This window comes from Perissodus microlepis, chromosome 7, assembly GCF_051167445.1.
Source record: "Perissodus microlepis isolate ML-2025 ecotype Zambia chromosome 7, ASM5116744v1, whole genome shotgun sequence".
Classification (NCBI taxonomy): domain Eukaryota; kingdom Metazoa; phylum Chordata; class Actinopteri; order Cichliformes; family Cichlidae; genus Perissodus; species Perissodus microlepis.
In genome coordinates this window covers 59,056,280-59,077,476 of record NC_140467.1, presented here as the reverse complement: position 1 = coordinate 59,077,476, position 21,197 = coordinate 59,056,280, and the positions used below count along the sequence as shown (strand labels likewise).

General features: G+C 38.9%; 1 protein-coding gene across 1 annotated transcript in view; it reads left to right on the top strand.

Moving 5' to 3' along the window:
- Positions 1 to 2,572: 2,572 nt before the first annotated feature.
- The window catches only part of syt9b (synaptotagmin IXb), a 49,132-nt gene continuing 30,507 nt past the window's right edge, over positions 2,573 to 21,197 (top strand). Inside the window, exon 1 of the mRNA XM_084936287.1 lies at positions 2,573 to 3,369. Within this exon, the coding sequence (XP_084792413.1) occupies positions 3,222 to 3,369 (148 nt within the window). The 5' untranslated portion in view covers positions 2,573 to 3,221. The remainder of the gene's footprint in view (positions 3,370 to 21,197) is intronic.

Here is a 21,197-nt window from a genome sequence, read left to right as displayed (position 1 = left end):
TGGGCTGGCTGTGAGCCTTGGCTGGATCCTCCAAATAATGCTAAATCAAACTCACCCACATCCACGAGAGACACAGACACACCCCAGGGTGACACACACACACACACACACACATACAAACACACGCACAGGTGCAGTAATGTGTCCATGCGCATACATAAACGCAGTACAGAGACTTTAGAAAAGAACAAATAATGTGCACATGTGTACAGAGATGCAAACAGGGAAGCAGAGGCACCCACACAGACTCCCACACACACAAATCAAGCTGCAGAACACAGCTGAACAGAGCATTGCCATGCACAGCACTCGCTATTTGATCATGTACTGAAATTTTGGAGCCTCTGACCATTAAGGCTGACAGGATCGCATCAACTGGCTCATATAAGGAGATAATATCTTGAGTGGTTACTTCAGCGTATAAGAAGCTCTACAGCACAGTCATATAACAGTGGTGCAATGAGTTTGTGTATGTATGTGCTGAGAAGTGGGACACACAGGTACTCTACACTGAAAACAGTCCACATGACCCCCAGTTGTGAAAAAATCAAAGTTTGAGTAGTGTCACACGGGAGCACTTTCACTTGCTGCTGCACTTTCATCGCCACTCTGTGATGACATGTCAGTATCAACGACTCTATTTGAACTCTAGATAATGGTGTAACCTCTCTCTCAGCACTATAAATCAATTGAGCTTTGAAAACACAACCTTTTGATTCGGACTTTGAAAAGATGAACGGATTATGTTTTTCATTAAAAAAACACCTGGTTAGTCGGCGAGCTTCATTCAGAGATGCAAATTAATCACGTCTCCAAAGACTCTGATTTCAGAAAGCTGGTCAAATTTGAAGTAATGTTATTACCAGAAAACTGGATCCACGTGAGCTTGGGCTAAAGCTGTGTCTAACAATAAAAGGTGTGATAAGGCTACCCTACCTATTTGAAAGTGTCAAATTTTGATAGGTACTCTGTGTTAGAAACTGCATCTGGCACCACACGCTGGGTTCTGGGGAGTTTGTAATTTTTGGCTTTGTGCTTTGTGCTGGAGGTAAGATTGTGTTTGTCACAAAAGTTTTCCAGTTGCAACTTTCTTGTTCTTAAATTTCAACTGAGCAGAAACTTCAAGGCGTGAAAAATAAAGCCACTGTTTAAGTGCCAAAAAACACCACAGAAGTTCTTCCAAATGATGTTGCTTCAATTTCCGTGGAATCACATGTTAAAACGCCCAACTTAAGAGAGAATGTATTTACTTGATTATTTTCTGTGGTCACTTACAGCGTCACATTAAAGTCACTGTTGCCTGGGCAGACCTTTGACAACTGATGTAGGTAATTTCTGCTGTAACAAAAATCGGGACAACCTGCCATCCATCTGTGCATCCATCCATCATGTTCTGCTTATTCAGTGCTGCTGAATGCTATCCCTGCTGTTACTGGGCAAAAAGAGATGTACACCCTAGAGAGATTACCAGTCTATTGCAGGCTTCACACAGAGATAGACAATCATTCATTCCCATATTCACAACTATGGCCAATTTAAAATTACTACTCAATCTGACAAGTATGTCTTTGGACCGTGGGAGAGCATGGGCATGTAGGATATGCAGATGCATGAAAGGCCCCTGCTGGCCAGTGGACTTGAATTCAGGACATTTTTACACCAAAGTGCCGCCCCTGCATCTGTTAATCACTGGCTAATCTTTTTTTTATTTGTTGTTTTGTTTTTTTGCAGTAACCCTTAACAGGGTCACTCATTTCTCTCGATCCAACTATGCATTACAAAGTTATGGTGCTTTACTAGCTTTTTTGACCAACACCAGTCTTTTTGCTGGTGGAAATGCATGGAACCCATCCTAGATTAGGCAAGAGTACTGCGTTGGTGGGGTGTCAGTAATTGTTTTCCACTGAGAAGAGCTGCCTACTATTGACATGGAACCAAATAGTCATTTTGAAAGAAAGAAGCTTGTTTTAAAGCCAAGTTTCCATCAAAATTTAGCATGAAATTGAAATAAATTTGTAGAAAAACTGAAAATATGACATTGCATTCGTTTTTTCCTGTGATTATCTTCATGTGAACAGAGTGCAAAAGCAAAACTATGATACATTTTTTCTCCCCTAATTTTCTGAGTTTCTGGGTTCTTTCTTTACAACAGTTTTGTTCCAGGTTTGCAACTGAAACACCCTCAACAAATATAATATAATATAATATAATATAATATAATATAATATAATATAAGCACCGGAGATACTTTGTAGATACTGAAAGGTTCTCTTCTAACACTTTCTAAACACAGAGAATGAGGCTAAGATGTGGAGGTTATTAGCCAAGGCTTTAATGTGACATTTATCCGTCGTTCTCGCCCTTCATTACTTCCATCAGTAAAGGTCAGGCTCGTACATGTGGGCCCTCGCAGGTGTTTGAGCCCCTTACATCTGCTACCCAGGAGCGCAAGCGGATATCACATTACTCATGTGATTACCTGGTGAAAGGAATCCGATCTTTGACTTTACGCATGAGATAAAAGAGAATAAGGAGATAACCAGGGTGAGATTCCGTGACATTTCCGTTGTTTAAGAAGAGGTACACAGATCTCTTGGCGGCTTTTCTTCCTCAAAGGACTTCTCGTTGGTGTGGGAAGGGGGGCGCTGATGGAGGCAGAACTTCCTGTCTGTCTTTTTGCATCCCAGTGCGTGGAGAAATAATTGAGTGCAGTGAAAGCCGAGCATTCATTCAAAGACCTTGACTGGCGCTACTGAAGCCTGGAGGCTCAGTAGTGATTCAGCAGCAGCGGAGCAGCGCTTAGGAGACAGTGGTGGTGAGAAGGAAGGAATAAAGGGAAAAAAGAGAAAAGGAAATTTCAAAAGAAGGAGGTGAACAACGTGAGCCGCGCGCCGATTTGGAGCCGCGTTTTCATCGCTTAACAACACGAGAAAGGGGATTTAAAAAAGAGAGAGAGAGAGAAGCCGGTGAAAACTTCTCCCATCGCGGCCAAAACCTTCTGATTTTACTTAAAAAAACAATTAAACTCCGGGAAATTCGGTTTGCAGCGGATTTTGACGGATGCGCACCGGAGCTATCCAGGGGTGTAGCCGCGGTTCCCGTCGTGCGTCTTTGCGCTGTTAGAGGTGGTGTGTGACTGAGTGTGTGTGAGAGAGGAGGATACAGATAGAGGTGGAGGATCAGCCGGAGTGGCCGACCAGCCAGAAGGATGCTGGAGGGCAATGCCTGCAGAAAGAGAGGATGAGATTTGTCGAAAGGCGCTGGAACTGCTCTCGGACCTTTGCTCCAAGGGAGAGGTGCAGGACGACAACTGCCTGGATTTCATTTACTACTTCAGGGATCTGGCCAGACCCCGTTACACGGACTCAGGTAAGGCTCCACGGTCTTCTCTTTGATAAAGTAGGATAGAGTTATATTATATCCAACACTAACTCGTGGCAGTTTAATTTTATTATGAGCTCCAGGAGCTCCAACAAATAGGTTTTTTTTTTTTTTTTTTTTATCTTTAGGAAAGCACTAAACAAACTCCAATTTCCCCAAAATACACAAAACCCTCAAACGTTATTCCTCCAGTGTGTGTGTGTGCAAGACTCCCACTGTAGGAAAAACGGTTGCTCTGTACAATCACCACATTAAGAGAAACGTTCAGGGGAAAAAAGCATTTGAACCTTTTCGTTTTAATTGTATTCTTGCAGTAGTAGTCAGTCTAAACAGAAAAGAACTTTTTGCTCCATGCACATAATTGTATTTCACTATTTTTCCAGTTCACTATAAATGCATTAAGAGTGTGAATTGTGAACTTGTTGCTTGCATCCATTAGTGCCAGCAGAATCCACAAAACATTTCGGATCTATAAGTGAGTGTGAGTGTTTGTTTGCAAATGCTCCGGCGGCATCCATCAGCTTCTTCACGCAGACTGAAAGGGAGTGATTTCTCTTTTACTCTGACAGCCTGGAGAGAGGCAGAGAGAAAGCCCCACCCGATAATTCCACATAACTGCCATCATTGTGCAGACATGGCTCCAGTAAAAGGAAATAAGGATCGACAACTTAAATTAGTTACTGTATTTTACACAATCTGTTGGGCTCACCCAATAAATTTAAAGTTTTTCAGCAAAACCTTTAGAGATAAAATGAAGTGTAAAATCAATGAATTTGAAAGTTTAGAGAGTTACTTTTACTACATATTGATATGATGTCCTTCAATCTTTGTTTGTTTGTTTTAAGAATCATCCATTTGCAGCCATCGCAGCCTCGCAGACCCCTGCAGCTGTCACTTTCACACCGTGTTTTCTGAAGTGCCTCCCACATCTTGGTTTGGTTTGACTGACTCTTTTTCTTTCTTTTAAATACCATGTGGTCAGGGGTTAAAGTGGGATTTGGCAGGTGTGCACTCCTTAAGATCTGATGGTGTGTTGAAGTGCGGTGAAATGACTCACTGGAAAATAATTCACTTAATCTTCTCTACTGTAAGCTGCAGTAGATTTTTCTTTGTGGACAGGCTGTGATCATCTGACCTGTGTTGCTGGGCAAACTCTGATATTTATTGTTCCTTGTGGTCTTGCAGATGTTACATGAGTCATTGTGGGCTCTTTTTAAACCATTAGCCAGTAAAAAGATAATATAAAGGTGGAATTTGATGTTGCTGAAGCACTTCATCGAATAATTCCTACCTTTAACTTAACTGAGCAGAGGGGACAGTAAACACAGTCTACCCTACACCGGATCTACAGTACCCATTACTGAATGGCTTGTCCTGTATAACCTTTCAGCCAAAGTCAGTCATTTGCAGTAAAATCACCACATAACTTCAGAATCACAACATTTATGCATTAATTGTCTGATGAAAAAAATCGAGCAAACTTACATCACAGTTATCTGACTTTAACTTTTTAAACTTTTTAATTTTCAAATATCGTTACTGTGCCTTTAGCTAGCAGACAGATTTTGTGCCAAACTGCATATAAAATACTGTATTTGGTGATATTTGTTAAGCCATTTGTGTGGTTCGCTTCAAAAAAATCACCACATTTTAAACTCACTCAACTCTATCTGCAGTTGCTAGACGCTGATGTACTGCAGCCACAACTTTATTGAGATCTGAATGCATGAATGCATAACAGGGATGAGAAGGAAAAGAGGATGTGTGGAGAGTGTGCATGCTGGAACATGAAGACACATTACTTTGTGATTTATTGAGTGAGTATCTCCGTGGCATCGGCTAGAACGAATGCCAAGCAGCAGCGTATGAAAAATCAACTCAGTTGATGTCATTATGCATTAAACTATTATTATCCTCTTTTTGATTCAGACGCTTCAAACTTCCATTAGTCTGAAAATAACACTTTTTTCCTCCAAACCTTTTAGTGGCCAGTCTCTCAGATATTGATTGCTCTATGTCAGTGTTTAGGTGGCTGGCTCGTGTCAAAGTAGCATCCACACGTAGGCCGGGACCTGAGGGTTTACGGGAGAGCATTGCACTATAAAGAGGTGATTAATTTTCTCCTCTCCTCCTGTCAGTGGTTTTAATGCTGTAGCTCAGTGTATTTCCCTCCTCTTGTCCTTGTGTACGTGTACACATATGTTGTTTTTTGTAGATAACCGCATCCTTTACACATTGATCATTAAGCATATATGATGAGGCGGAAGTTCAAGCTTCCACTGGCTCCTCTGAGGAGCTCTGACCCACTTCCTCTTGTATTAGAGTTCTAAAAAATGCACGTGCACTGTTTGATAGACAGCAAACAACTGTCCCTTCGGGAATTGCAGGAGACTGGAGCTGGGTACAACTTTCTGATATCATTTAAATCTGATAAAATCTGATTTAAAAAAATCTTTAGTGGGTTTGGCATGAAATGAAACGTAATAATATAATATAATATAATATAATATATATAATATATCATGATTATAATAAGCCAGGAAGTATTAAACGAGAAGTTCAAGGATATCCATTTTTCTTCGCAATAATCCTGTTGTACAGTAATTGGCTGCAATTCAGCCAGTGGCACAGCAGGGGGCGCTCTCAGGATAGTTCGCGATGAATAGTAGTGTGTCATTATTATGACACATTTACACCTGCTTCTAGACAAAAGAAAACAAAACAAAAAAAACCCAAAACCCTTCCACATTTAATTTAGTCTTTGCATTTAAATCAGAATTCAAATAAAAAAATATTATGATATCCTTTAGTTTTTCTCACCATGAAGCAAATTTTGCCCTTAAATCACTAGCATTTCAGTAATGCATGCTGATTGGTACATTAAAAAAATCACATGTGTGAAAGAAACAGCTCTCTGATGTGGTTGAAGATTACGCCTAGAGCCTGACTGATATAAGATTTTGAAGAGTGACGCTGATACCAATATTTGCAAAGTTAAAAATTCGATATTGCGATGCTTCAGCCAGCATTTTTTTCTTTCAAACACATGAATAAACAGATTTCCCCAACATTCCCCATCTTTTATGCTCTACCTGACTCTGCATGGATCTGCTGGTTATGTGTGTTGCCAACAGGAAAGTTGCAGATTGCGCTCTAGTGCACAAACTCTGCAACATCGCCACTCTTAAGGCGTTGAAGGATATTTTATCAGTCTCTCCTTTTTTGTTTTTAACCTTTCATTTACTGGCTGTTACAATACAGTACAGATAGAGCTGCTGTTATTTAACATCAAGTGAAATTTGCTGAAATTCTCAGCCGGCTGTTTTATGTTTAAAATCAGAATTGATTGATGGAAAATGGTACTATAATTTCTTTAATACTTTAAAGATTTTCATGAAGTCTGTAAAAAGTATCTAAAAATTGAATAAAATACAGCTCTATTCAATCTAGACTATCTTGCGAGGACCCTGTGAGGGCTTTTATGAAACCAAAAGTCTAAAAAGCAGGAATTTTCAATTATACTCACAGTAGTCTGCTTTAATAATGTGTAGATACGCCTACCACACAGTTTAAACAGTCAGAAATTTCTAATGTGTGAATGCATCGGTGCAACAACCTGATTGGCTCAAATGATTTCAGTTCATCTGGCTCCCTTTTGGGAAAGACGACAGGATAACCTTCAACTTTGCTGTTACCGAATTCTGCAACGATTTCTTTTCAAAATTGTCTGAATGCCATTTCTCTTTCTTAGACTGCCTCTGACAGTACTTGCCCTCAAGAGGCTAAGGTTGAGTAAACTTGCGGAGAAACGATACATTAAAAATGACAAAAAAAACATCCAAAAACACAAAAAAAGAGCACACACCTCAAGACAAAAAACTTTTTTTCTTTCTTAATTATACTGAAATTTCCACTCAGCATATGTATGAGATCCTAATTGAATGAGCAGAGAAAAAAAGCAAATAAAACAATGCATTTTGCATTTTAAAATGGATTTTCCACTCGTGCATTTTCTTTTTAACTTGTCCCACTTAGAGTGAACTTCTCTTCTGTTTCATGCATGTCTCTGTTGTAAAGACAACAAAAAAGGAGCCGGATGAACTGTGCAGATGACTTTATCCCTTCACACTTACCCACAACTATCACTGACATGAGTTTGACGAGTCAAAGGCAAAATGTGAAGTTAAACTTACATTTTAGTTAATGGGAGATTACCAGTAATTCTACCTTCTACTCAAAGGCTTGAGGAGACACTATACTGAACTATTAGACACATAAATCCATCTTAAATATCAAAAGCACATGTACTGAACTGAGCAAAACAGCTCTACCCAACAGTAATGAACTCAGAATAAAAGCTCCTGAAATCAGAGGCTGCTTTTGGATCAAATCACCCCCGTGCTCTTGCTGGCCTGTGTGCCTGTTAGATTGAAAAGCATGCTTCTTAGTTTCAAACTGAACTTCTCCTGTATCTCTATTTTTAAGTGTGCAGCCTGCTCCATGCTGGACCATGGAACCAGCTGTGGGGGCAAGATTAGTGATGCAATCACCAAGCTTTTTTTCTCTCTCTGCTGCCTCTCTCATGCACTTGCTAAAACTGCTTCTTTCTGCCCATGAGAACAGTCCAACAAAAGGATATCTTTTTAGATTTTAAAATATTTTTGGAGTCAAGCTTCAACTTCTTTTAATGTATGTTAATGGTATTGAATGCAATAAAATGCAAAAGCAGGATTAACCTAACTAATTTCTTCATCCATCATGTGCTATGATTCTGCAATGCAAAACAGATGTATTACTAATATGTACACATAGGTGCTGTGCTGTGAGATCCAATCTCCGAGGAAGATGAGGCACTAATTCACACATGCCTAGTTTCCAGTGTAGCTTCATTCAGGATAATTATGTGCAAGATAAACCAATTATATTATGACTCCCACGAGCACTTCTATGACTCACGTGTGTGTGAAAAAGAGTTGGGAATGGACGAGAAACATTTAAATAATTTGCAATTTGCTTCATCCGGGCAGGGATGCACCTATTTTTATGTTTGTGTATACATTCTCAGTTACTACTAGCTAGTTTAGTTGTTAACTAGTGTTTTTCTGTAACTGGTTACACTGTTAAAACTTTATATTTGACCTCATGAGAGAAGTCCCAATCCAGGAGGAAGAGTTTAGTGGATTTATTCATAGAGATGGTGCAAGTAAGGGTTGCTTACAGGTGGATGGGCACAGGATCAGATATGTTCCATGACAGCAGGATGGCTGTGTGACATATCTCCCCTGTCGTGGAAGATTTGCAGTGTGACTGCGTGAGAAGCTGCTTCACCCATTATGAAGTTCTTACTGGGAGGTATGATTAAGCAGCTCTAATGTCCTGTAATGCTGTTTCATTGTAGCAGCTATCCAGATGTTGTCATCACTGGGCTATGACAAAGAAAAAAAAGGCAGGTTCATGTTCATGCAAAGTTAAGGGAACATCTCTTTTCCTCTCCTTTCATCCTTTGTGAAGAGTTGTTCCCAACAACAACTTTCAACTTTTGATCAACTGCTAAATTCAAACAGAGCAAAAACAAGGAGATCCAGTCCAGTTTTACTTATAAAGCCTATTTAACCTTCATGTCGCGTTCAGGTCAAGTCTCAGTCAAAACAATGAGCATAGGACACCATTTCAAACTGATATGTTAAACATTGTTTAAAAAGATCAAAGATTTAAAAGTGGGCAATACCAAAAAGTTTAATCGTATTCTATGATTTTTATATGATTGTGTAAGATGAGAGTGAGCCAGCTGTGATGCCTTATTCTTTCACACCCATGTGGTGCAGAATAAAGATCAGATATTATACACTGTGTGTAAAAGTGAAGCCACTGTGGCATCACCCATTGGTTACTGAGGTGTTGTGAAGCCTTAAGTTTGGTATTTGAACTCGGAAATGATGAATGAGGGGCCGTAGATGCTCATGTGTGCTAATCCCATGTCAATGCATAGTCTGCTTTTTCCTTGTTTTTGCCTCTAATAAGAAACACATTTTATGAACTCAAACTCATGTTGTTTTTAATAAGACTTATTAGAAAGTAATTACTAGATTATTATATTGCTAGAGATCGAGTGCTGCTGTCTCAGACTTTTATGTTTTTACATGTAACAAGTAGCTTTGTAAGAAAACTTGTGGTCTGCTCAGAAAAATTTGTCACGTGCACAAAATTAAATAAAAAATGTAAATAAAATTCCACCCTTATTTGTATAACCGTTTCATGCTCAAATGTACTGCTAACATGAAACAGAGATGCACAATGACCTTTTTAAAAAATCGAGTCATTTAATAAATGACTTGATTTTTTTGTCACACAACAGTTTTTGCCTCTGAATGTTAACATTACTGTTTTATTGTCTTACACTGAACACTAAAACCGGGAGAGACAGATACAATTCAATTCAATTTTATTTATACAGCACCAAATCACAACAACAGTCGTCTGAAGGCACTTTATATTGTAAGGTAGACCCTACAATAACACATACAGAGAAAAACCCAACAATCATATGACCCCCCTATGAGCAAGCACTTTGGCCACAGTGGGAAGGAAAAACTAGTTTTTAACAGGAAGAAACCTCCGGCAGAACCAGGCTCAAGGAGGGGCGGGGCCATCTGCTGCGACTGGTTGGGGTGAGAGAAGGAAGACAAGATAAAAGACATGCTGTGAAGAGAGTCCGAGTGAGAAAGGTGACTGAAGAACAAACACTCAATGCATCATGGGAATCCCCCAGCAGCCTACACCTATTGCAGCATAACTAAGGGAGGATTCAGGGTCACCTGATCCAGCCCTAACTGTATGCCTATCTCTACTAAGAGTAATCTTGAAAGTAGAGATAGTGTCTGTCTCCAGAGTCCAAACTGGAAGCTGGTTCCACAGAAGAGGGGCCTGAAAACTGAAGGCTCTCCCTCCCATTGTACTTATAAATACTCTAGGAACAACAAGTAAGCCTGCAGTGCGAGAGCGAAGTGCTCTGGTAGGGTGATATGGTACTACAAGGTCATTAAGATAAGATGGGGCCTGATTATTTAAGACCTTGTATGTGAGGAGCAGGATTTTGAATTCAATTCTGGATTCAACAGGGAGCCAGTGAAGGGAAACCAATATAGGAGAAATCTGCTCTCTCCTTCTAGTCCCTGTCAGGACTCTTGCTGCAGCATTTTGGATCAACTGAAGGCTTTTCAGGGAGTTTTTAGGACATCCTGATAATAATGAATTACAGTAGTCCAGCCTAGAAGTAATAAATGTGTGAACTAGAGATACAAGTTATAGTCATGGGAACGATGTTCAGCCGAAAGCAGAAAAGCTTTATTTTTCATGCTTTCTAAGAAGAGTGATTGATTAAATGTTAGGAGAAATAGGTTAGGGTTCATTACACCCTTGATTGCATTTTCAAGGTATTGTTGCCAGGCAACATAACATTATTGGAAATTTGGTTTAGAAATCTCTGATGATTTTCTCGAATGAGCCCAATAAAGTTAATGTCTCTTCTCTTCTCTGTGAGGTGAATAACACTGATCTTCCGCTTACAAAGCAACGTTGTGCTCAGAAAACCTCAGGTCCTGGCTCACGAGCGAATGTTACGTTGACACGCATCACCTACCTGAACATTGGCAGCAGCCTACTCCAGCAGGATGATGTCTCCTGTCACACCACAATAGCTATTTGGGATTGGTTTGAGCAGTGCAACAAAGACCTCGGAGCACTGACCTAGCCTCCAGACATCCTGGATCCCAATCTAACACCTCTATCAGCTGGAAGCATCAAAACAAGCTTGAAGCAAAGTCTTCCCCTGCCTCTCAGCTGGACCCTGTTCCTACGCACGCCATCTGTTTTTACACCACCCCATCTACAACCGTTTACTGCTTGACACTTCAAGAGTGTTTTAGAGGATATTATCCCCATTCTTCCCCTTAAACCCTCACTCCTGTGCCATTCCACCCTTTCACCACAGCTATTCTCTCTTATTGACCCACTGCTGACTTGAACGTAGCAGCTTATTGAACTGTACTCAGTACTGTACTCCCTGGAGTGAGGTCAACTGTACATAGAAGAGTTTAATAAGATGACTCAATGCTAAGATCGCTTATTGACAGTATGAAACTTTACAAAACTCAATAAATCGGTTATAACATTGGCTTCGTCCTCAGCTGATTACCATGAAGTTGCAGTCAACAACAACAACAAAAATTCGACTGAAAAAGAATTCACAATTTTTCTAAATGAAATGAGTCTGTCACATAACGTGGCATGCACTTTATCTATTAGCCTTGTGTTTAACAAGCAGCACAAATTCAGGTTTATTTTTCAACATCTCAGCATAAACACCCAAGAACACAAAATACAGATTACAAAAATTCATATGCTGAGTTGCCAGAGTGACGTACAGATTGATATGTATGATTAACACTAATAAATGAAAGCTGTGTGTGTTACTTTCAGCTGTTTGAGTTAAGTTTAAGGATCCGTATGTGTGTCCCCAAAGCAAGAGAGCTGCACAGCCAATTACTTCTAATTCAACTCAATTCAAGTTTATCCCAAATCCCAGTAACAGTTGCCTCAAGCTCCTTTATGCTGCCGAGGATTTCCAACATAAAGATCGTGTTTCACCGTCCTGACCAATCCACTATCTGCTGTGTACACCCGAGATGGGGAGGTGTTACACACAGCCACAGTTTTACTGTTTTAGTCCTGAGCATCAAGCTGTTGCAACCCAGTATCACGGCAAAACATGTAATAGACACGCCGGTCCACCTAAATGCATTCTGAAGTTGCATTACCAGCAGTGGGAGAGAATATATTCAAAGGCGAGAAGACAGTAGTGAACAAAAACATGTAAAGTACTTTCCTGGAAGCCGCTAGGCGGCTGAGCGGTGTTACACGTTTTGCTGTGATATCAGCATAGTGATATATATGGATATATAGGCTAGTTTCTTTGATCTCTTTACAAATATTTAACTTAAGATTCAGTGTCAAATGAAACATCAGAATTTAGAGTACTGGTTACTGCACTCTTGGATTATTGCACTCCTGGATGTTTACGACAAGCCGTGCTCAAATGTTCAAAAACACTAAGACTGATTAATTGTGTTTATATTATGTGTGAATGTGTGTGTAAGTGACAAAATAAAACATGTGATCTAAATACACTCCTAGTATAACCTACTGAAGTTAGATAAGCTATCACACATGCACAGAATTGTTGCTTTGGAAGTCGTTCAAAATCAAAAGAATTTTGTGAAAAGCTTTGATAATTCATTATTTATAATAGGATTTTATATATATATATATATATATATATATATATATATATATATATATATATATATATATATATATATATATAAATTGCAATAAGTTATGAGATCTTCTCTCCTTTCAAAATAAAATGCTCCTCTACTGGAAAGATTTAAAAACTACTAACTGAATATGAGTTGCTGTACTCCCACCTTTACCTCACATATTTTGTCTTACCAAACAAAAGCAGAACCAACAGTTCAAAAACAAAACAATGGTCAGTTATTTACATGGTTTTCCAGAAGCATATTTTTATATCTTACAATATAACGACCTGGCCTGGCTGATTTCTGTTCCTGACACTGACGATTAATGGCCAGTTAGAATTTGGTCAGATGAGCACATATCAACCAAACACCTGACCAGTTGACCCCGAGACTATAGTCTTTTTGGTTAAAACGAAAAGAATTTAAAGATCAACAGATGATCAGAACTGATCTTTCTTAGAAGATGAAAATTTGTATCAAATCACATGGACATTTATCCAACCAGCTGACTAACACTTTACACACTGCATGTGTCAGTTATATACAGATATCTATAGACGAAGATATTAAGCTTCAGTGTAGGACGCAAAAATAATTATTGCTGCTCTCCTGGTGATGCTTACATCAGTACAATGGTGTAATTGCAGGTTATTGTCTGTGTAGGTGTGCTGGATAGTATACAGGACTAAACAGAAATCATCATGACAGTGTTTTATGTGCCCCTGATTGGCGTCTGCTCTGTACAGAGACTAAACAGAGGGCGATAATCAGATTTCTTCAGAGGCATAGGGACCTTGGTATCCACTCTTCACCACTAATGCATGCAACCACAGAGATGGTAATGCACCGGAGGAGCAAAAACAAAGCCAATAATAATGAGCCAGAGTAGAAAGTCCCCTAACAGTTAACATCAGTTAGAGTAGTGAATGGCAGGTCTATTTCACAAGAATCGGCCCCACCTAGATGTTACCATGTGCGCTTCACATTACCGTAACGTCTCAGTCATTTTGGGCTGTGGAGAAAATTCAAATGTTTCCTAAAAGATGCCCATTATTTTGTGATTCTACAGCCAAAATGACCAAATAAGTCCAGGCAGCCTGTGTGATACTTAGGTGATAAAGGGTTAAGGTTATTATCAGGATGTATAGAGCTGTTAATGAACTGCGAAATGAAGCAGAGAGAGAGAAGGCTATGTTTAGACAGCCCTGTGTCTTAAAGGATTCACATTAAAAATTATTATTAAATGGTTTGTAGAAAGATGAGTCTGATCTACTACAGACCCAGTCTCATTTACATTAGCACCCCCAAATCAACCATATATAATGTACCACTTCCTTTAAAAAGGCTCTGATTGCAAGCTTGTTTCAGCCATCACAGAACAAAGACAGATAAAGAGAAACTTTGCATACTGCGAGGCAGAGGTCCTGATTAACGAGGTACTGCTTAGTATACAGTTAATTTGGTCTCACAAAAGCAACATTCTCACAAGATGTGGACAGCTTCAAAGAAAGAAAGGAAGAGGTGGAGAAAACAAACAATACAAAAAAAGAAAACTTGGAAAAAAGTTCACACACTGTGTAAAAGCTTTGTTGTTTTGAACAACTGCTAGTTGAGCCATGCTTCTATTTGGATTGTGCTATTAGCTATTAGCTGTTTGTTTGCAGCCTTTGTTAGGCTCAAAGCCTTTTAGATACTTTTGTAACCACTGATGTTTGTCCTTTATCAGCCATTTATCTTACAAAAATCTCTTGGATGGAGTGTCATGAAATTTTGGACATCCAGTCAAATAGTTCAATAGCTGCAAGATACCTGCAAGACACAAAAGTCTGTACAGATATTTAAGGGTCTATTAGGATGATTGTTAGGCTAATATGCTGACATTTCCAGAAAAAATTTAATATTTAAATATTGCATTATTCAATTTCTGTACAGTGTTTGCTTAACAAGGGATAACGTGGTTTATATGTACATGCAAATGTGAGTGACTGTCAAAATAATGTATGTTAAATTAAACATATGAAACTGGCAGGAGCATTCAAGTCTCAAAGTACTGGAGGCCCTCTTTAAACCTTAATTTCTGCTTATTCTGAGCCTCAAAACAAGTCAGCCTTTCTGAACGGTCGGGCGGCCTTAAGTGTTTTGCTGATTTAATCAACGCCTCATCAAAGAGAGATTTAGTCCAAATCAATAAAAGCAGCCATCTGTGTGTTCACTTTGGGGTTTTAAGCTTCAATTGGTTCAGAGGCAGGAGTACGCCTCTGCCAAGGCTTCTATCAGGACAATCCATTTGCATTGTTGGGCAGTGAAAATCTAACTCTGATCTCTTCTGCTGATGTGCTTCCTGTTGGTAAAGCATTCTGTTTCACAATCTGAAATGCATTGCTTTTTTCCACCATTTCCTGTGCAACGAGTGGTTGATGGGACTCGTGAAGATGCCTTGTGGCTCATTTGTGATTAAAAGTAATAAAGATGTATCCAAATGGCACCTTTCAGGACCAGATTTGCAAATTACTTGTCATTAAAAGCATCCAGTGAGCAACAAAACAGCAACCAACAAAATCAGTTTGTCAAAACACACCAATCTCTTAATTACTCTTACTATGGGTGTTAAGCTGTTGCCAGGTGCATAATAATTATCATATTTAGCCATTTGTATTAAGCGTGAGCCCTAATTCTTTCATTTCCATCATCACTGTTCTCTTACCATAGCAGTAATGCATTATTGGGGATGACAGTGGATCCAATCTCATCTCTGCTGACTATCAGAGCTGCTTCTATTTCCACTTGAAATACTTTTTTTCTATGAATATCTGATTTTCAGCATGTAGCACCTCTGCTTTTACTTCATGTGAATGAATTTACTGTAGAATATTAATGGCCTCACAGCCTGGAATTCTTTGAAACCTTGCATTCAAACAAAGGTCTAAAACACCATGCATTTCTTTTCTTATTCATTTTTAACTAAATGGCTGAGGCAACATAGACATCATAGACAGGTATACAGAGCATAGACAGGTGGACAGAGAGACATCATAAAATATTGTTTTGAAGCCTCAAGATGAGCGTTTCTGTTGTCGCCATGTTAGTTCCAAAAGTCGAGATTTCAGGATGGTTGAATGAACTGACAGTGAAACTGCGCGCTCATTTGGCTAACGACTTGTCTGCCCTAAAGTGTTAGTGGTCAAGAGTGCAGTTTCATAGCACAGGTAGTTCTCTATTTTGAAACATGGAATGATCAATAGTTGCAAAATAGATTCAATTTTTTGTTCAATTTGACCTAAAAAGAGCGACTGGGCCCAAAAACTTGGCATTAAAAGTGTTTATAGAGATCTCAGACTTCTATAGGAGCAGTAGTATTTTAAACCACAGCTATCGCCATGCAGGCTTTTAGGCACTTTTATAGTGGCTTCAATTTAACTGCATCCATGTTTTATACTGTAATGTCAACTTTATGTATCTAGTGTCTAGAGGCACTTTATATAGTATATTTATATACTATATAAAGTGCATATATAGTAGGGGTGGGGGAAAAAATCGATACTGTGTAGTATCGTGATATTTTGTTTGCTAATAATGTATCGATACAGGGACAGCAGAAATCGATATTTTGTTACAAAAAAAGTTTTTGTGGACTGGAACTCTGACTTCAGAGCATGTTGATCAGCTCCTTTTTCTGAGCAAGAATCCTGACATTCCTTCATTGTCCAAATGTGTTTAACTTTTTTTTTGGCAGCAATAAACATGACAGTTTACTTATTTTAATTTAAGACATGTTTTATTTTAATTAAGTTTAAAACTTTTTTGTTTAATGTAAAATTATATTTTGTTTTAATTTACTTTCAAATTCTTCAGTTGCTGAATGGGCTGCATAGTTTTCATAAATTGCATAGTTCAGAATAGCTATAATTGTACCAGATGGTTGCATTCAGTTAAGTTGGACTAGACTGTAATACAAACCGTTCAGTTTGTGACAATAAAACTGACTGAAATGAGAGAAAGACTGAGTGTGAGACTTTGATATTAGATAAAATGAATATTGATAAAGTTTACCTTTATGTACAGAATCTGAATATCGCAAAATATTTAAAAAAATTGCAATAATATCGTATCGTGCGTTAAGTATTGTGATAATATCGTATCGTGGGATGTATGGTGATTCCCACCTCTAATATATAGTATATAAATATACTCTGAAATCCTTCAAGTTTTTCTTCTTGTCTTCAAAATCATGCAGTCATTTTTTGCAAAATCCATTAACCTATCAATTTTCTACCACTTATGCAGTGATACGGAATTAGGCATATTCAAGCTTGCATTTTTTCAGAATTAAAAAACAAAGAAAAAAATAACATACGAGGTAAAGTAAAAGTCAGGGTGTGCTACAGAGTACCTGTTAGAGTGTGCTCCATGTAGCAGAGCCTCTGTTCTCACAGCAGAAGCCTGAGTTTAATTCTGTCTTCCACCGCAGGCCATTTACTGCATGTCATCCATCACTATCTTACCTTCTGGTTGTTCAGCTGTCACTATCTAATAAAATAAAATAAAGACTTTAAAAAATATTAGAAGCAAAAATGGAAGATCAATCCTGTCTAGCTACTTTATTAGTCAAGCAACACAGTGGCTGGAGTCATCCTTCATTGTAACTTTTTCCAAGGGAAAATGATCACAATGTTGTCCAGATAATGACTTTGACAGGAATTGGAGTCTAATTCTAACAGGAGGAATAAATATATTAGCCTAGGTATGAATTAGGCTACAAAGAGAAGCGGTGGGCTGACAGGAAGCATGTTGTACTGCTTTAACATCCACTTCTGCACTGATTGCACTGATATACGCCACCCCTTAAATCCCAGCAGCTATTAGAAACTTTTTAGGTGTACCTGTAATTCCTTTATGTATAGTCACATAAAAAAAACCCCATAGAAACCACAACTCAGACAATTATATTAATCAGAACCTCTCTGACCTTTTTTAATTATAATTGTCAACTTCCTTTAGTGAGGAGTGAGCTTACTGATTAGTGGAGCTCCTGAATCTAATTAACTGCCACCAGCTGTATAGAGCTGAGGCCTTGGCGCGTTGATTGCACCCTGCACGAGAAGCTGACAAGCTGAGACACCCTGTAGCTTTAGAAAGGGCTGTACAAATGTAACTGGATGAAGCCACTAGATCAAAGAACAACAGTGTTTTCAGTATTTAAAAAAAATTCAAATATTGAGCAGAAGTGGGATTGGAAGGAACACGGTGAGCCTCGAAATCTAATACGGTTGATCTGAGTACAAAATAAAGATATTCTGAGCTGCATTGTGTTTCAGTTTTTTTAAAAGCAGGATTTTGGGTGTGAAATATCGAAGCAAATGCATCACCTATTTGGCACATCAAAGCCAGAGCACAGCAGAACAAGCTGCACGCTTTGTATTTGTGCCAGCTGAGAGCATAAGCCAGGCACTGTGTCGGGGACACATATTGTAGATCATTTTTTTCTGCTTTCAGTTCATCCCAGCTGCTTGCAAAGTGCAGAGCTGCGCACAGGAGGACTGTGTTCTACCTGCCTCATTTCACAAATCATAGTGCTGACTCTGCTCTACTTCTAACGTCCGTGTAATGCAGAGCTTTGTCGACATATTCAGAAAGCTTTATGTTTTACCCGTCTTATTGTGACATGGCATGTCTTTACTGTTGTACACCACCACACTGAATTTCAAGTGAAAATGGGATTAAAGTGCCTTGTCACACCATTAATTTGTTAATATTGCATGGCATTAAGTGGGGATTTTTTTTATGTTGTCCCTCTATTTTCATAGGTTCAGTTTTCCATTATAATTTGAGTGTTGAATTTAATGTTTAAGCTGGGTGTTCATTTGATAGGTGCTCATGGGAACGTGCAGTTCAAAGATGTCTCGAATCATATGGAGGAGGCTAAAAAAAATAAAATAAAACAAGCCTTTTACATAAAGAGCAGAAACTTTTAAAGTATCTAAATCCACATTTTTAAACTAAATAATTAACTACTTTAGTAACAGGTTTTGCTCCTTTTCCTTCTTTCGGCACCATTATGTGATGGTGATGGTGACGGTGGGTCGCCCAGTTCAACTGTATTTATATAGTGTATCAGTCGCCTGAAGGTGCTTTTATATTGTAAATTAAAGCCCCAACAATCACATGTCGGCCTCTGAACAAGCTTGGCAACAGTGGGAAGAAAAATTCCCTTTAAACAGAACCATGCTTGGGGGGCAGGGAGGCTGCCCCTTTCCTTCTCGCCTACATAATGGGAGGTCCCCAGCAGACTAGGCCTTTTACAGCATAACTAAGGAAAGATTCAGGGTCACCTGATCCAGTCCTAACTATATGCTATAAAGCAAAGTTTTAAAGCTTATCTTAAAAGTAGTGGGAGCTGGTTCCGCCTTGTATTTATAACTTTTTCTCCAAACTGATCAACCGGACGTGTTCCTCTGATGCACTCATCTCTAGTCTTGTCCATCCTGGGAACTCACAATGAAAATCTTTTTCATCATCAACACTACCATGTTCAGCTCTTCCTAATGTCTGTATCATCTCCAAGCAATACATCATAGCAGGTTTCACTACCTTGCAAACCTTTTTCAGTCTTGCTGCCATCCGTCTGTCACAAATCACACCTGACACTCGTCTCCACCCACTCCGCCCAGCCTTCACTCTCTTCTTCACCTCTCTTGTGCACTGCCTGTTGCCTTTGATGGCTGACCCTAGGTATTTTAACTCATCTACTTTTACTACCAGTGACAGGCTTAGAAAAAAAAAAATAAAAGCACTCACTTGGAGAGTCAAAATTCAGAACTCAGAGGCACCTTCATGATTGTAAATACAGAGGATTTACCCACAAAATGTAAACTGTGACTAGGTTTTGGTAAGAAAAAGGTCAAATTAGGCTTTAAGACAACTTTTTTAAATGCATGCCCAGTTCTGGAGAAAGAACTGCTCATCGTTACTGAAACTACCAGAATCATATGATAAAAGACAGTAGGGAGAAGGAAAGGTTTATGATCTACAGCACATCATCACATCATCTATCAAACACGATGAAGACAGTGTTAATTCATGGCTGTCGGAGGAACTGTGTCACTGGGATCATGATGGACCTGCTGATAGAAGTAGCAGAATTCTTGAGTGTATAAAGCTGTTCTGTTTGCTCAGATTCAGGGGGATAAAGTAATATGACACATGGATAATAAAACAAAACATAGGGGCAAAAATAAGTGGTAAATCTTAAGATTGTTTAGATGAAAGCAGTAAAGAAATTAAATATGTGCTTATATTAAACTCATCAACAGGATTCTTCTTATTTCCGACTTATTTGCATTCAAATTTCAGCCTTGATTAAAACGGCAGGGAGTCTGTAAAGTAAAAAAAAAGATAAATTCTCTTTAAAATGGTCTTCACTGTTACAGCAGCTTATTCCTTCAGTGTTTGTGTTCTGCAAGCTGAAAACGTCCATCAGTGAAAGTGTATTTGCATCATGTATCTTGCACAGTGATATCGTATTGATCTAATGTGCCACTAGGTATAAAGGTCAGCAATATTAACGCAGCAGGTAATGAGTGTACTAATGTCTGCAATCCGACATGTTGGATGCAACCTATCCCTATGTGATGCTACAGTGATGTGTTATAGCCGTAGTGAAGGTAAACAACAGCAACAACCTGATTGAAACTGGCACAAAGTTGATCCTGAGCACATGGTGACCATGTTCACATTCACTGGCTTTGTTGAAGAAGCCAATTATAGTTGTTGCTAAGGAAACCATTCAGAACTGCAATCTCTGTATCTTGTGCCACTTAATGTCCTATAACCTGACTCGATGAAGGTAGCATCTCCAAGGTAAATCATTAGTTGTGTAGCATATTTTAACTAGTGTGCACATTCTTTTTTTAATCTATATTTTTGGGGGGCATTTTTGCCTTTACTGGATAGTGACAGTGAAGACAGACAGAGGGGAAGACACAGCAAAGGGTCACAGGTCAGACATGGGGAATTCTGGGCAGGTGGTCACTTGCTCACCCACTAAGCTAAACCAGCACCCCACTGGGCACTTTGAATAACATAGGTACATATGGACTTTATGAAAGTGATTTTCCATTTGTCATGATACTGCTTTTATTCCTAAGTGATTACAGTACATGACTGTTTTTTAATTAGGTATCAAAATACTCATTTACAATAACAGGCCAGTTTACATCTTGTTAGTACTGGGTCGGACTCCCCGTTATCTTTAGAACTGAGACCTGGTGACTGTGGAGGCCATTTGAACTGATTGAGGTGGCTGTGGTTTAGATAAAAGCACTCTATGAATGTGTGTGTGATTGGGTGACTGAGGCTTCTAGTAAAAGCTCTTTTAGCGCTCAAGTTGAGTAGAAAGCTGCTGCCTAAGTATCCGTCCATTTACCATTGCCATGTTCAAGAAACTCATTTGGTATGATTTAAGCTTTGTAACATGGCATCCTGTCATGCTGGAAGCAA